At 49.4% G+C, this 12,725-nt stretch overlaps 1 protein-coding gene across 4 annotated transcripts in view; it reads left to right on the forward strand.

The window, feature by feature from the left end:
- The window catches only part of TCIRG1 (T cell immune regulator 1, ATPase H+ transporting V0 subunit a3), a 137,447-nt gene that overhangs the window by 65,955 nt on the left and 58,767 nt on the right, over positions 1-12,725 (forward strand). For all 4 annotated transcript variants that reach the window (XM_078656554.1, XM_078656710.1, XM_078656483.1 and 1 more), the window contains exons 8-12: positions 6,077-6,170; positions 7,461-7,673; positions 9,104-9,248; positions 9,602-9,741; positions 11,038-11,195. In XM_078656554.1, coding sequence (XP_078512680.1) covers positions 6,077-6,170; positions 7,461-7,673; positions 9,104-9,248; positions 9,602-9,741; positions 11,038-11,195 — 750 coding nt within the window. The remainder of the gene's footprint in view (positions 1-6,076; positions 6,171-7,460; positions 7,674-9,103; positions 9,249-9,601; positions 9,742-11,037; positions 11,196-12,725) is intronic.

A 12,725-nucleotide genomic window follows, 5' to 3' on the forward strand; every position in this document is an offset into this window, starting at 1 on the left:
AGAGACTGAACCTGTGACATTTATGCTGCAAAGGAAGGTCCTTACCTGGGACGCTGAAGGTTGTTTTTTCAGCTTAATGTCTGGTATGGATTCTCATGGATCATGGCATCGGGCTTTTGAGTGAAATTTGAACAGAACAAAAAAATGCAGCAGTTCAACTGAGACTGTGCAGATAGTTGGATCCAGGCAGTGGTGTAGCTTGGTCAGTAAGATTGGGGGGGGGTGGGTATTGCCATTTTCAGATTTTCCAGCATTGAAGCTGGCATATTATGTTAAAATACATTATATGACAAGCGGGCGCATGAAAGGACTAAAGAGCAGTGGAAAGGGAGACGAATGCAGATTGGTAAGGGTACTGAGTGAGAGAAAACACATTATTTTGTAAAATAAACAACATTTTTGAAGACTTTCAAAGCGGAGAGGGAGAAAGTCTGTGCGTTTTTGTTTGTGTGTGTGTAAAACTTCCCGATGAATTCAGACAGGCATGTCACCATACCCAACTGGGGAGCAGATGTTGCCTTACAGCTAGAACGGTCGACCTCGAAGCTGGGGAACCGGGTTCGGGTCTCGGCAACGACGCTCAACATTATGTGATTCTGGGCAAATCACTTAATCTCCCCATGCCTAACAAAAATGAATGTCCCCTTCTGTAATGAAACTGGTGCTCATGTAAAGCGCGTTGATACCTGATTTCTCAGGTCTAGTTCGCGCTATATAAAACCTAAAAAAAACAAAAAGTAACTGATGGCATTTGTACCCAACTATTTAACAGAAAATACATTTATTAGGAGGGTGTACTACCCCAAACAGCCCCAATTAATCAATCAAACAATCAATGCATTTGTAGAGCGCGCTACATACCCCAGAGGGTCTCCAGGTGCTGGGGGGGGGGGGGGGGGGGGGGCTGCTACTGATTGAAGAGCCAGGTCTTGAGAAGTCTTCTGAAGGCCCGAGGATGAGGACCTCCATCTTGTCTGAATTCAGCTTTAGTCTGCTGTCCTTCATCCAGTCGGCGACTGCCTTCATTCCTCTGTGGAGGTTGGCTTTGGCGGTGTGGGGGTCTTCGGTGAGGGATATGATCAGCTGGGTGTCGTCAGCGTAGGAGATGATGTTGAGGTTGTGCTGTCGTGCGACGTGGGCGAGAGGTGCCATGTAGATGTTGAACAGCGTTGGGCTGAGGGAGGATCCCTGTGGGTCGCCGCAGATGATCTCGGTGTTTTTTGAGCGGAAGGGTGGGAGGCGGACGCTCTGGGTTCTGCCGGAGAGGAAGGATGTGGTCCAGGCCAGGGCCTTCTCTTGAATCCGCATCATGGAGGCGCGCTGATAGGCTGCGCTGGCAGACCGTGTCGAAGGCAGTTGACCGGTCCAGGAGGATGAGGGCGGCTGTTTCTCCTTTGTCCATGAGGATCCTGATGTCGTCGGTGGCGGCGATGAGGGCGGTCTCGGTGCTGTGGTTGCTGCGGAAGCCGGATTGGGAAGGGTCCAGGATGTTGTTGTCTTTGAGTTAGCGGGTTAGCTGTTTGTTGACAATCTTCTCTGTCACTTTTGCCAGTAACGGGAGCAGGGAGATGGGCCGGAAGTTCTGGAGGTCCTTGGGGTCCGCCGTGGGTTTCTTCAGAAGGGCATTGATCTCTGCGTGTTTCCAGATTTCCCGGAAGGATGCTGTCTTGAAGGAGATGTTGATTGTTTTCCGGAGGTGGAGTGTGATGGTTGTGCTGGCTATGTTGCAAATGTGGTGAGGGCACGGGTCGTATGGGGGATCCGGAGTGGATGGAGTTCATGGTTTTGATGGTGTCTTCGTTGTTGACATTGGACCAGGTGGTCAGGCGACTGGTGTGGGTGGAGGTCTAGGGGATGGTGGTCTTGGTGGTGGGTGCGGGGGTGTCGCAGTTGAAGCTGTCGTGGATGTCGGTGGTCGTGCGGTGAAAGAAGGTGGCCAGGAAATCGCACAGGTCTTGTGATGGTGGAATGTCGTTGGTGTTGGAGCTGGGGTTGGAGAGTTCTTTCACGATGCTCAAGAGCTCTTTGGTGTTGTGTGCGTTGTTGCCTAGGCGGTCCTTGAAGGCGGTCCTTTTGGTGGTCCTGATGAGTTGGTTGTGTCTGCGGGTGACGTTGTTGTGGGCTGTGAGGCTGTCTGGTGATCGGTCGCGGAGCCATTTCTTCTCCAGTTTCCGACAGGTGTGCTTGGAGGTCCGGAGGTCTTCAGTGAACCAGGCGGCTTTCTTGTTGGTGTGGTTGGTTGTGGGGATCTTGAGAGGGGCGAGGGTGTTGGTGCAGTCGTTGATCCACTGTTTGAGGTTGGTAGCGGCGGTTGGTAGCGGCGGAGTCGATGGGGTCGGCGGGTGGTCTCAGGGTGAGGGTGGTGGTCAGTTGATCCTTGGTGACCTTGCCCCAGCAGCGGCGTGTCAGCTGTTGGGTGCGGTGGTGTGTGGTGGGTTTCCTGAAGGTGTAGTGGACGCATCTGTGGTTGGTCCAGTGGGGTACGGTGGTGTGGTTGATAGAGACGTGGGGGCTTGCGGAGAAGATAGGGTCCAGAGTGTGTCCAGCGGTATGGGTGGGTGTTGTCACGAGCTGTTTGAGTCTGAGGTTGGCGAGATTGTCGATCAGGGCGGTGGAGTTGGCATCGTTGTTGTTCTCAAGGTGGAAGTTCAGGTCCCCGAGGAGGATGTAGTTCGTGGAGGCGCGGGTGTGGGTGCTGCATAGCTGCCAAGGTTTCAGATTGCTATGTGTGACATTTTCTTAAATTCATTGTAATTATGAGTGACATTTCAACCACTATGAGTGACACTTTATCGCGAGCAAAATCTAGCAATGAAAACAAGAAAAACATATAGATTACAGGAATTACACCCATTTGAGCAACAAGGACCTCTAAGACGAGTCACATCATAATCCACAAACTGTATTACGGAGTAGTGTGCCCTGGTCCTGCATGCCCCCCACTACCTGCCAAACCCATCACCCCACTCGCAGTTTGTCACACAGAGTTACACTACAAGCTCTGCTGACTCAGTGATGCTTGGCGCGCTGAGAAGTTACGTTGGCAAGCACCACAGTGGCTCTCACAATCACCTGGACCAGGTGCGAGCGACTACAAACACAGTCACAGTCAGTGAGAAGACAGACTTCTATGTGATGTACAGTCAGTTCTCAGCTGTAACAGGGCAGACAGGTGGAAGCTCAGAAGAGAATCATGGCTGTGGCACAAGAAAACAATTAACTGGGGTATTGCCAAGTAGGCCTGCACACATGAACAAAAACAATAAAAATAAATATACACAGTGAAATTCGGCCCTAAGCTGAAACTTGCACTGCATGAAAACTCAGAATACGACCTGCTCAACGAGTCCCTATGACGCCTTTGCAACACGTTATGAGATGACTTGCAAGTCTAACATAACGCCCAGATGAACAGAGTGGGCCCCACACACATTTGTTTTCAGAAGTATAATCGGATATATATATCTCCTCTCCAACCGTCTGCTTCTCCTTTGTCTTCATGAAGGGCAGGTGCGAACCATTTATCAGTGCTCCACCCTCCCACATCAGTTATGTTTGGGTTTTATTTACACCTGTGCTTAGTCCCTTTAAAACAGATGACATGGCTTAAACAGAAACAAATCTCCATTCCAAAAATTCCACCTTTGACTGAAGTTCAGGAAGTGTACATTCCGTTCATCCGATCATCGATCATCGGTATATTCAATGCCTTCTCTGCTGCGGTCTGATTTCAGCAACCCCTGCTCAATGAAGACCTTCTTGCACCCCCTACTGCTGCATTTTGGAGGCAGAGGGCGAACGGTCACTCTTACAGTGCCGCGCCTACTCGGCAATTGATCATGTTTAAACTGGCCTAGTTTTTCCTAGACCTGCTCTATTGCTGCATGTAGTTAATATTCAAGCTCAAACAAGCTCAATCAAACTAGTAAAATAATGTAGTGGACCGGCAGCACCGTGGCGCTCTATTAATAAAACAAATCGCAGCATAGAGATACATCAGAAGGCAGTCACTACTTACAAACTTTGCAACACGAATCTTCTTGCGGGCCTGCCGCAGCTTGCCTAATGACTCCTGCAGCAGCAAACACCGGCCTGGGCATGATGATGTGGCTCAGCAACTCCAGTGGCTGCCCCTGTCTGTGTGGGGGTCACTCTTAGCTGAGCCGCTGGTCGCGTCGGGCCTGTAGCCTGTTTGATTAATTAACCATTGCACACCTTTGTCATGCTGCATGCAGCGCTGCCACGAGTTTGTAGCCGCCCCGCACTTCTTGGTTTGCGCAGGCAGTCGATCATCACCACGATGTTTATTTGATGGCGCCTCTGATGCCATGAAAGACTCAAGTGAGTGACAACAAGTTAGTCACTCGATGCTGGCCGCCTCCCGCCGATCTAACAGGGGTTTTATTGGGCAGAGAGCAGGGAACTACTACCAGGACTCGCCGACACTTGAATTCCCCGCTGTTTCGCTCCTCCAGGACGTGACGAGGTCACATCCAATCCCGGGGCCCCCACGGTGTCAGCTGCCAGTCTGATGAGAGTGCGAGGCAGTGGCGTCGGAAAGACGCGCCCGCGGCAGGAAATTAAAATGCAGCCAGTCAGCAGGGGAGGCAGATTATAACACAGTAGCACTGACTCCAGAGCTGAACAGTCCGATATTTAACTATTTACTGACGGAGCCAGAGTGCAAGTCTGTGGGAAGCAGCACAGAGCCGAGGAACAGAATATGCTATAGGCACCGGAGGCGCGCGCCGGCACCACCGCGTAGCCAATCTCACAGTGACATGATGGAAAATGCGTGACAATGCATTTCAGTGCGGTGTTGCGGAACACCACACTGAAATGCGTTCGTGTCACACCCCATGCGTGACACTTGGCAGGCATGGTGCTGACGAGGTCGGCGATGGTGTCGCTGAACTGTGGTCGTGGTCCGGGTGGTCTGTAGACGAGTGTTCCTCTGAGGGTCCTGTTTGGGTCGGTGTGGATCTGGAAGTGCATGTGCTCTGCAGTGGTGAGGGTTCCGTCTGTGTTGGTCGAGACTCTGAGGGTGTCTTTGTGGACGATGGCGATTCCCCCTCCAACTCCATTGGTACAGTCTCTGCGGGAGATCTTGTAGCCCTGTGGGATGGCTATGGCGATGTCTGGTGCTGAGGTGACGTTCAGCCAGGTCTCCGTCAGAAAGGCGACGTCTGGGGCGGTAGAGTCTAGGAGGTCCCAGAATTCGATGGCGTGCTTGCGAGCGGAGCGGGTGTTGTGGAGGATGCATCTGAGGTGGTTGGGTTCTCTGGTTGGTGGTTTGGAGGGCTGGATGCTATTGTATCTGCAGTTCCGGCAGGTGAAAGGCCCTTGGGTGTGCTTCGGTATGGCCTGGCAGCAGGTGTGGTATCGTCCGGGGTTGAGTGCGTGGAGGGTGCTGCAGTTGTATTTCAGTCTGGCGTTGCGGGAGGCACAGGATTCACGGGGTCTGGCGCTGGGCGCGGACGGGTGCAGACGGGCTTGCCTTTGGCGCGTGTCCGCTGCGCTAACGCCCGGCGTCCTCCATAAGAGGCGAAGTGGGAGGGAGGAGCAGCTGGGAGGCGGGAGCGGGGCGGTCAATGGGTGAGGGGACAGGACACAGAAGGCAAAAGGGGGCGGGCCGCAGGGGAGCAGCGGCGGGAAGCGGGGAGCGGGGGGGGGGGGCACAGAGGACAAGGGGCGCAAAGGAATGCCTAAAAACAGAATACAAAACTACAAAATACAAATGCCAAGGTGGTAAAACAATTTAGCAGTACAGTGGAGAAACGCAAAAACAGTCACCAGGGTCACTCCCACCCAAACCCCTGAAGATACGCCCCTGGATCCAGAAGGCATCTAGGATTCATTTTTCCATCGTAAACATCTGGCTAAAGACAATTCTATTTGACACCTCCAGTTAGTGGTAAACTATCATGGATTGTGGCTATAGCCACCAGATGGCACTGTATCATTCTCCCGTAGAACTGATATCAAGTTCAAAACCATTGATTCATGTAAATGATTTTATTCTTGGTGACTTCCTTCTCTCGCAATCTGATGGTGCGTTTTCTGCCCCCACTGATAGCTTTCACTGCCATACCTATCCTTATGCGGACCGGGAGGTGGACCGCCTGGAGACCCTGCAGGGCCTGCTGACCCAGATCGAGGACATGCGCTCAGTAAGTGTCCGGCGGGGCAAAGGGATGGGGTGCGATGAGGAGCTCAGACGACACACGTGAGACGGACACTGAAAGGAAGAATGACACATATTGAGATGGGGAAAAAGTCCGATAAAGTGGAGGGGAAGAACATAGAGCGAAGAGAACTGAGGGGGAAATAAGGTGAGGCACCAAAAGTGAGAGGAGGAAAAGAATCACATGAGGGTGGAGGGGAGGAGTCAGAAAGTAGGTTCAAAAACTGGAAACCAGAAAGAGGTGTAAGAAAAGCATGAAGAAAGGACGATAGTGGGGAATAATGGAATCTAGGTCCAAGAAGGACCGATAAAAAGAGTGAGGAGACCAGGACAGGGTGATGAAGTGAAGAGAGCTCTGATAGGGTCTCGAAGTGACGGGAGATCAGGATAGGGTCACGAAGTGAAGGGAGATTAGAATAGGGTCACGGAGTGACGTGAAATCTCGATAGGGCCATAAAGTGACGGGAGATCCAGCTAGAGTCATGAAGTGACGGGACATCCTGATAGGGTCACAGAGTGACAGGAGATCCTGATAGGGTCACAAAGTGATGGGAGATCCAGATAGGGTGACAAAGTGAAGGGAGTTCCTGATTGGGTCACGAAGTGATGGGAGATCATTATCGGGTCTCGAAGTGACGGGAGATCAGGATAGGGTCACAAAGTGACTGGAGATTCAGACAGGGTCAAGAAGTGATGGGAGACCCTGATAGGGTCACAAAGTGACGGTAGATCAGGATAGGGTCACGGAGTGACAGGAGATCCAGACCGGGTCAGGAAGTGATGGGAGATCCTGATATGGTCACAAAGTGATGTTAGATCCAGATAGGGTCGCAAAGTGACGGGAGATCAGGATAGGGTCGCGGAGTGATGGGAGATCCAGACAGGGTCAAGAAGTGATGGGAGATCCTGACCGGGTCAAGAAGTGATGGGAGATCCTGATATGGTCACAGACACAGGCAATCCAGATAGGGTCACAAAGTGAAGGAAGATCAGGACAGGGTCACAAAGTGACTGGTGATCCAGACATTGTCATGAAGTGATGGGAGATCCAGATAGGGTCATGAAGTGATGGGAGATCCAGATAGGGTCACAAAGTGATGGGAGATCCAGATAGGGTCACAGAGTGATGGGAGATCTGGATAAGGTCACAAAGTGATGGGAGCCAGGACAGAGTGACGAAGGGACAGAAGGCCAGGATGGAGTGGAATCTGAGAATGTAGAAAAAGCCTGTTTGCCACACTACGGAATCTGATACCTCTCCCCTTCTCACCCACAGGTCCTAGCTGAGTCGGATCAGTTCTTGCTGCAGGTGCTCCAGAAAGTGGTGGACCGGCTGCACGGCTGGAGGGTGCAAGTGCGCAAGATGAAGGCGATCTACCTGGTGCTTAACCAGTGCAGCGTGGATGTGACCAACAAATGCCTGATCGCTGAGGTCTGGTGCCCCACGGCTGACCTGCCCCGTGTGCGGCAGGCACTTATCCAAGGATCGGTAAGGAGACTGGGAGTCCCGGATCCTCCGTCAGGGGCACATGCACGCAGTCAATCTTTCTAGTGATGGGGAGTTGGTTTCGTGATCGAGCTGGCATTGGGTCAAGGCACAGTGAATGTTGATATTGGGTTTACGAAATCCGCATTCGTATTGGGTAGTTGGATCCAGCTGGTGTTCCCCCTCTGACAGTGCATCATCATCCAGTGACATCTGATAAAAACGAGTCGAGTGGGTCTAGTGGTGAATACCATCCACTGGATTTCTTCCGCATATTGTTAGAAACAATGGATAGTTTTTGCATCTGTTGATTAATGCAGGTGAATGTACCTGTGGAACCTTGGGCCAGATGTACAAACATTAGGAATAGCAATTTCCAAATTGCGAGTGTGCCTGAATCACAATTAGGAAATCGGTATCCCTAATGTATGAAGCTCATTGAGTTTCAATTAGGGATTCCTTGTGGGTCGCAAATTGAGCGACCTCATGAATGTTAATGAGGTAGGCCGTAGTTTGCGACCCATTAGGGATCACAGCTATCACCGGGATGGCGGCCTTTCAAAGTCAGCAGACCACCACATCTTTGATTCCTTTTTAATAAAGTGATCTTTTATTTTTTGAAATGCAGCCTGTTTTCCGTAAATGGAAAATAGAATGCGCTGAAAAAGAAAAAAATTAAACTGAAGTTTCATTTTTTAGGAGTAGGCAGTGGTCCGTGGGACCTCTGCCTGCTTTTGGGTTGCCACCAGTATTAAACTGGTAGAAAAGTATTATTGTTTTGAGACCGTAATTTGGTTGCAAAACAATAATACAAACCATACCGATTTGGTATTTGGAAGTCCCGAGACACGCCTCTTCAAAATACCAAATCGCAGTTGCAAAATGTGATTCGGTAACAAGTTACTGAATCACATTTTGTACATTTGGAAAAAATATTTCTCGGTAGCAAACGGCTGTTTCTGCAAATCGGGCAGTTTGCGACCAGTAAATGCTTTGTACATCTGGCTTCAAGTTTGAAGAATTGAAATCTAAAGGAACTAAAAACTTAGACACAGTTACATTTTTAAATTGTTTTCGAATTCTAAGAAAATGTTATGCACACCTATATATGACATATTGGGCTGCTGGTCTGAGAAAAAGAGACTGGAACAGTCGCATACACAAACATAATGCACTTTTTCAATGGAGACATTATTTTTGCTCGTACTGTAGTTATAATGATAGTAACCAGGGTTAGAATGTTAACAAGGGCCGGACCAGAAAAAATGTATTGGTGAATTGTAGGCCCAGACATTGGCTGTGCGTGTACCCAAAGTGTAAGGATTGGGTATATTTGTGAATGAAAGGAACATCTTCTTAAAATGGTGCTGTATTTTGTTTGACATCTGGAGTCCTGTGACCCGGCATAACCATCTTTTCTCTTGTTTTTCCAGAGCGGAGCCGGTGTTGAGTCTTTTGTGAACAGTATCCCGTGCAACGAGAAGCCGCCCACCCTCACCCGGACAAACCGCTTCACCAGTGGCTTCCAGGCTATTGTAGATGCCTACGGGGTGGGCACCTACCAGGAAGTAAACCCAAGTATGTTTATTTTCCACAGTCTCTCACCCCTTTGAGTCTTTTATATTCTCAACATACCGGGTCTGGTGGCTTAGTGGGCTAATGCATCCTCTGCAGGGGTCTGTGTTTGACCTCGTGGTCACAGGTTCAAATCCTGGCAGGTCCACTCAGCCTTTCATCCTTATGAGGTTGATAAAATGAGATGAGTACCATTGAATTTGGTAACAATAAACATCTGTTATTCAGCGCCAAGATGCCTACGGGTGAACGCGCGCTTTACAAATACACGTTATGTTACTGCACTCTCTTACTAAAGTCTCCCATCTTCATCCTTATACGAGTATCAATCAATATCTTCCTCGCTTTCCTCTTAGCTCCGTACACCATCATCACCTTCCCGTTCCTCTTCGCTGTGATGTTTGGCGACGTCGGCCACGGTCTGCTCATGGCTCTCTTTGCCATCTGGATGATTGTTGAGGAGAACAGTAAAAAAATGAAGAAATCTGACAATGAGGTGAGATATTGTAAGTTCTCCAAACATCCCCACATCTCTGGAGAGACTTGTGCTCCAGAGAACGGAAAGGTGCAAGCTCATTGCAGCCCTTGCCCCAGGGCCCTAAGAAATCCAGAATTGACTAGTGTAGTGAAAAAATTAAGAATAATCAGCAGGGACTTAGCTTTCTGGGGGTGTTTAGAGTGTTGCACCCCGCTTATAAATGTATTTTTTGGTAAATAGTTGGGTACTGGTGCTTTCAGTCTGGTATGGTGAGGTATCTGCCAGATTTCACAAGTAATGTTTATATAAACATACCGAAACGCGCGCACACACTCACTGTTTTCAAAGTCTTAAAAAATGTTGGTTATTATTGTGTTTTCTGTCACCTAGTACCCCCCCATCTGTATTCTTCTCCCTTTCCACTAAAGCCCCTCTCATGCACCCTGCTTGTTTATAATGTAATTCAACATTCTATCCAGAATGATTTTTGGAAAATCTGATGCCCCCCTGACCCCCACCCCCTCCCCATCTTGGTGATCAAGCTACGCCCCTGATAATCAGCGGAGACATTCTGAGAGGCGCTTGTAGCCTGCTTTCGTTGCTAATGGCGGTTGTTCTAGTGAAAGTACAGATCTGTCCTCCGGATGGATCCACACATTGGACGCGGCTTTCCCGTATTTGTTGGGGTCACTTCTCTGCGTTGGGCAGGCCCCTTTTCTTAAAATTACATGACGAGAGTGAGCTCAGCCCTGCGCAAACCCATCTCTGTATCTCTTAGTCGGAGTTTTCAGTAACTCTTCCTGGGCCTGATTTGAGGGTCATTGGATGGGGCGTTTAGGGGGTTGGCTGACCTGCCCTAGCTTCATCCCTCTTGTTGTTGGAAGTTGGGTTAGGATTGCATGACCAGGGCAGCTTGCAACCTTGGGGGGACAGTGGGTTGGATCCTGAAGATTATTTGGATGCCTTGGGTGGACACTCGGTTGTATAGTTGTGTTTGTTTCTTTTACTGCCTAGGTTTGGTCTTGGGTTATGTCTGTGATGGGCTTGATGCCTTGGACTGTGGTGGTCTCAGCTTTGCTGTTTGGGTGGCTGAATGATCTCAACATATGTGTGTTTGAAAGATAAGCTTGTAGGGATGCAAGGACCATTCCTCTTGTTGGGTTTGGGGTTTGTCTGCGGGCCTGGCACACGTCTCAGTTCAGGTTGGATTTGTTCGCTGGCTGCATGAGTAGGTGGCTTCATGCTCTAGACAGCCCTTGTTTATGGCTGTGATGGACTCTTCTGATTTTGTTGCTCACTTCTTGCTTTTTCCAGATGTGGAACACCATGTTCGGTGGTCGTTACCTGATCCTGCTGATGGGCCTGTTCTCCATCTACACCGGTTTCATATACAATGAGTGTTTCAGTAAAGCTGTCACCATCTTCCCTTCGAGCTGGAATGTGTCTGCAATGGTCGAAGCTAAGCACTGGACGTGAGTCTCCTGAAGTCTACGTGTCTGTCTTGTTTCCGCGCGTCTGTAGGCGGTCTCTACCCATTCCTCTCCTTTGTGGCTCTCTGTTCCATTGGGTTCCTCAGTATCCCCTCTCCTTCTTTAACTGTGTCCATGTACCCATCTCTCTCATGTTTCATTCTGACTCCTCTGCCTCCTGTGTCTCTTCTTAGTGCTGTGCTCTCTTTCGTGATCCTTTTGCCCATGTCTCATATATTTCACACTTGCACCTCTCTGTGCCTCACTCTTTGTTTTTCATCTGGTTCAGTGTGTAGTGTCTGACTCTCCCTGTGTCCTCGTCAGTGTCCTCCTGTCTGTTTTTTTTTTGGGGGGGGGGGAGTTTTATATAGTGCGAATTAGACCCGAGACATCGGGTATCAGAGCGCTTTACATGAACACCAGTTTTATTACAGATGGACACATTCATTTTTGTGAGGCACGGGGAGATTAAGTGATCCCCCCCAGAATCACAGGATGTTGAGCGTCGTTGCCGAGACTCAAACCCAGTTCCCCAGCTTCGAGGTCGACCACTCTAGCCGTAAGGCTACATCCTCTCCTCCTTTTCTCCACGAAACATTCCTTGCAAACTTTGTCTTGTTCCAGATGTTTGTGCATCTTCTAGAATTAAGCCCACATGCAGCTTTGAGCTCTAAAGTCATTATTACAAATATTGCATCAGTATATCCGAATGAAAGAGGGAAATTAAATAAAGGTGTAATGTATCTCCAGCTTCGAGTTCTCCAGCGATAGCATGGGTGTAAAATTCCATGGTGAGCACTGATTGGCCTATTTGACATCCAAGACGGTGTTGTCCTGCATCCTCAGGCTCTCAAAGGCTGCATCTGACCTTCGACCCCAGTGCGGACAACAGAATCCGCGCCGCAGTAAACAAACCCCCAGGGCATTCAGCTTTTTCAGCATGTTCCTCATGTCTGGAAGATGCAGGCTGGGCTCTCCTCCTGGGCGTTCTCTCCTCCTGGGCGGCAAGACCCTCTCCGCAGGCAGTGAGACTTCTAGGCACTAGGAAGACACTCGGCTCCTCCAGAAGAAAGTGGAGGCTTCGGATGATGACCTTTCAACTCTGGGAGCTTGGCTGTCAGACAGAAACCAGCCCTGGTGACACAGTTCTTCTTAAAGTGTTCTCAGGTGCACCTTCCTTGGTCATGAAGAACTTAGAACTAGAATAAAGTAGTGGGGTTTGGATGTCATGGTTATGCGTCTTCCAGACAGGAGATTGTGGAGCCATTGTCTGGGGCTTTGGGTTGTTTCCTTCTCTTTAAAATGTAATTTCTGTGCAAGGTGATGGCTCCCACAGCCGGTGGCAGTTGGGCAAGCTCGAAGCAGGAACATCTAATACAAGGACACAATTGTTTCTAAAGTCTTGTGTATGACCCTGAATCTGAAGTTCTAAAAGGTTTTAATTGTTTATAGCAATTGGAAAAACAAATTTGAGATAAAAGAAAATGTTTTTAAACAAAAAAAAGCCATTTTATTTGGTCACCTCAATAAATT

This window comes from Lissotriton helveticus, chromosome 1_1 (genome assembly GCF_964261635.1).
Source record: "Lissotriton helveticus chromosome 1_1, aLisHel1.1, whole genome shotgun sequence".
Lineage (NCBI taxonomy): Eukaryota > Metazoa > Chordata > Amphibia > Caudata > Salamandridae > Lissotriton > Lissotriton helveticus.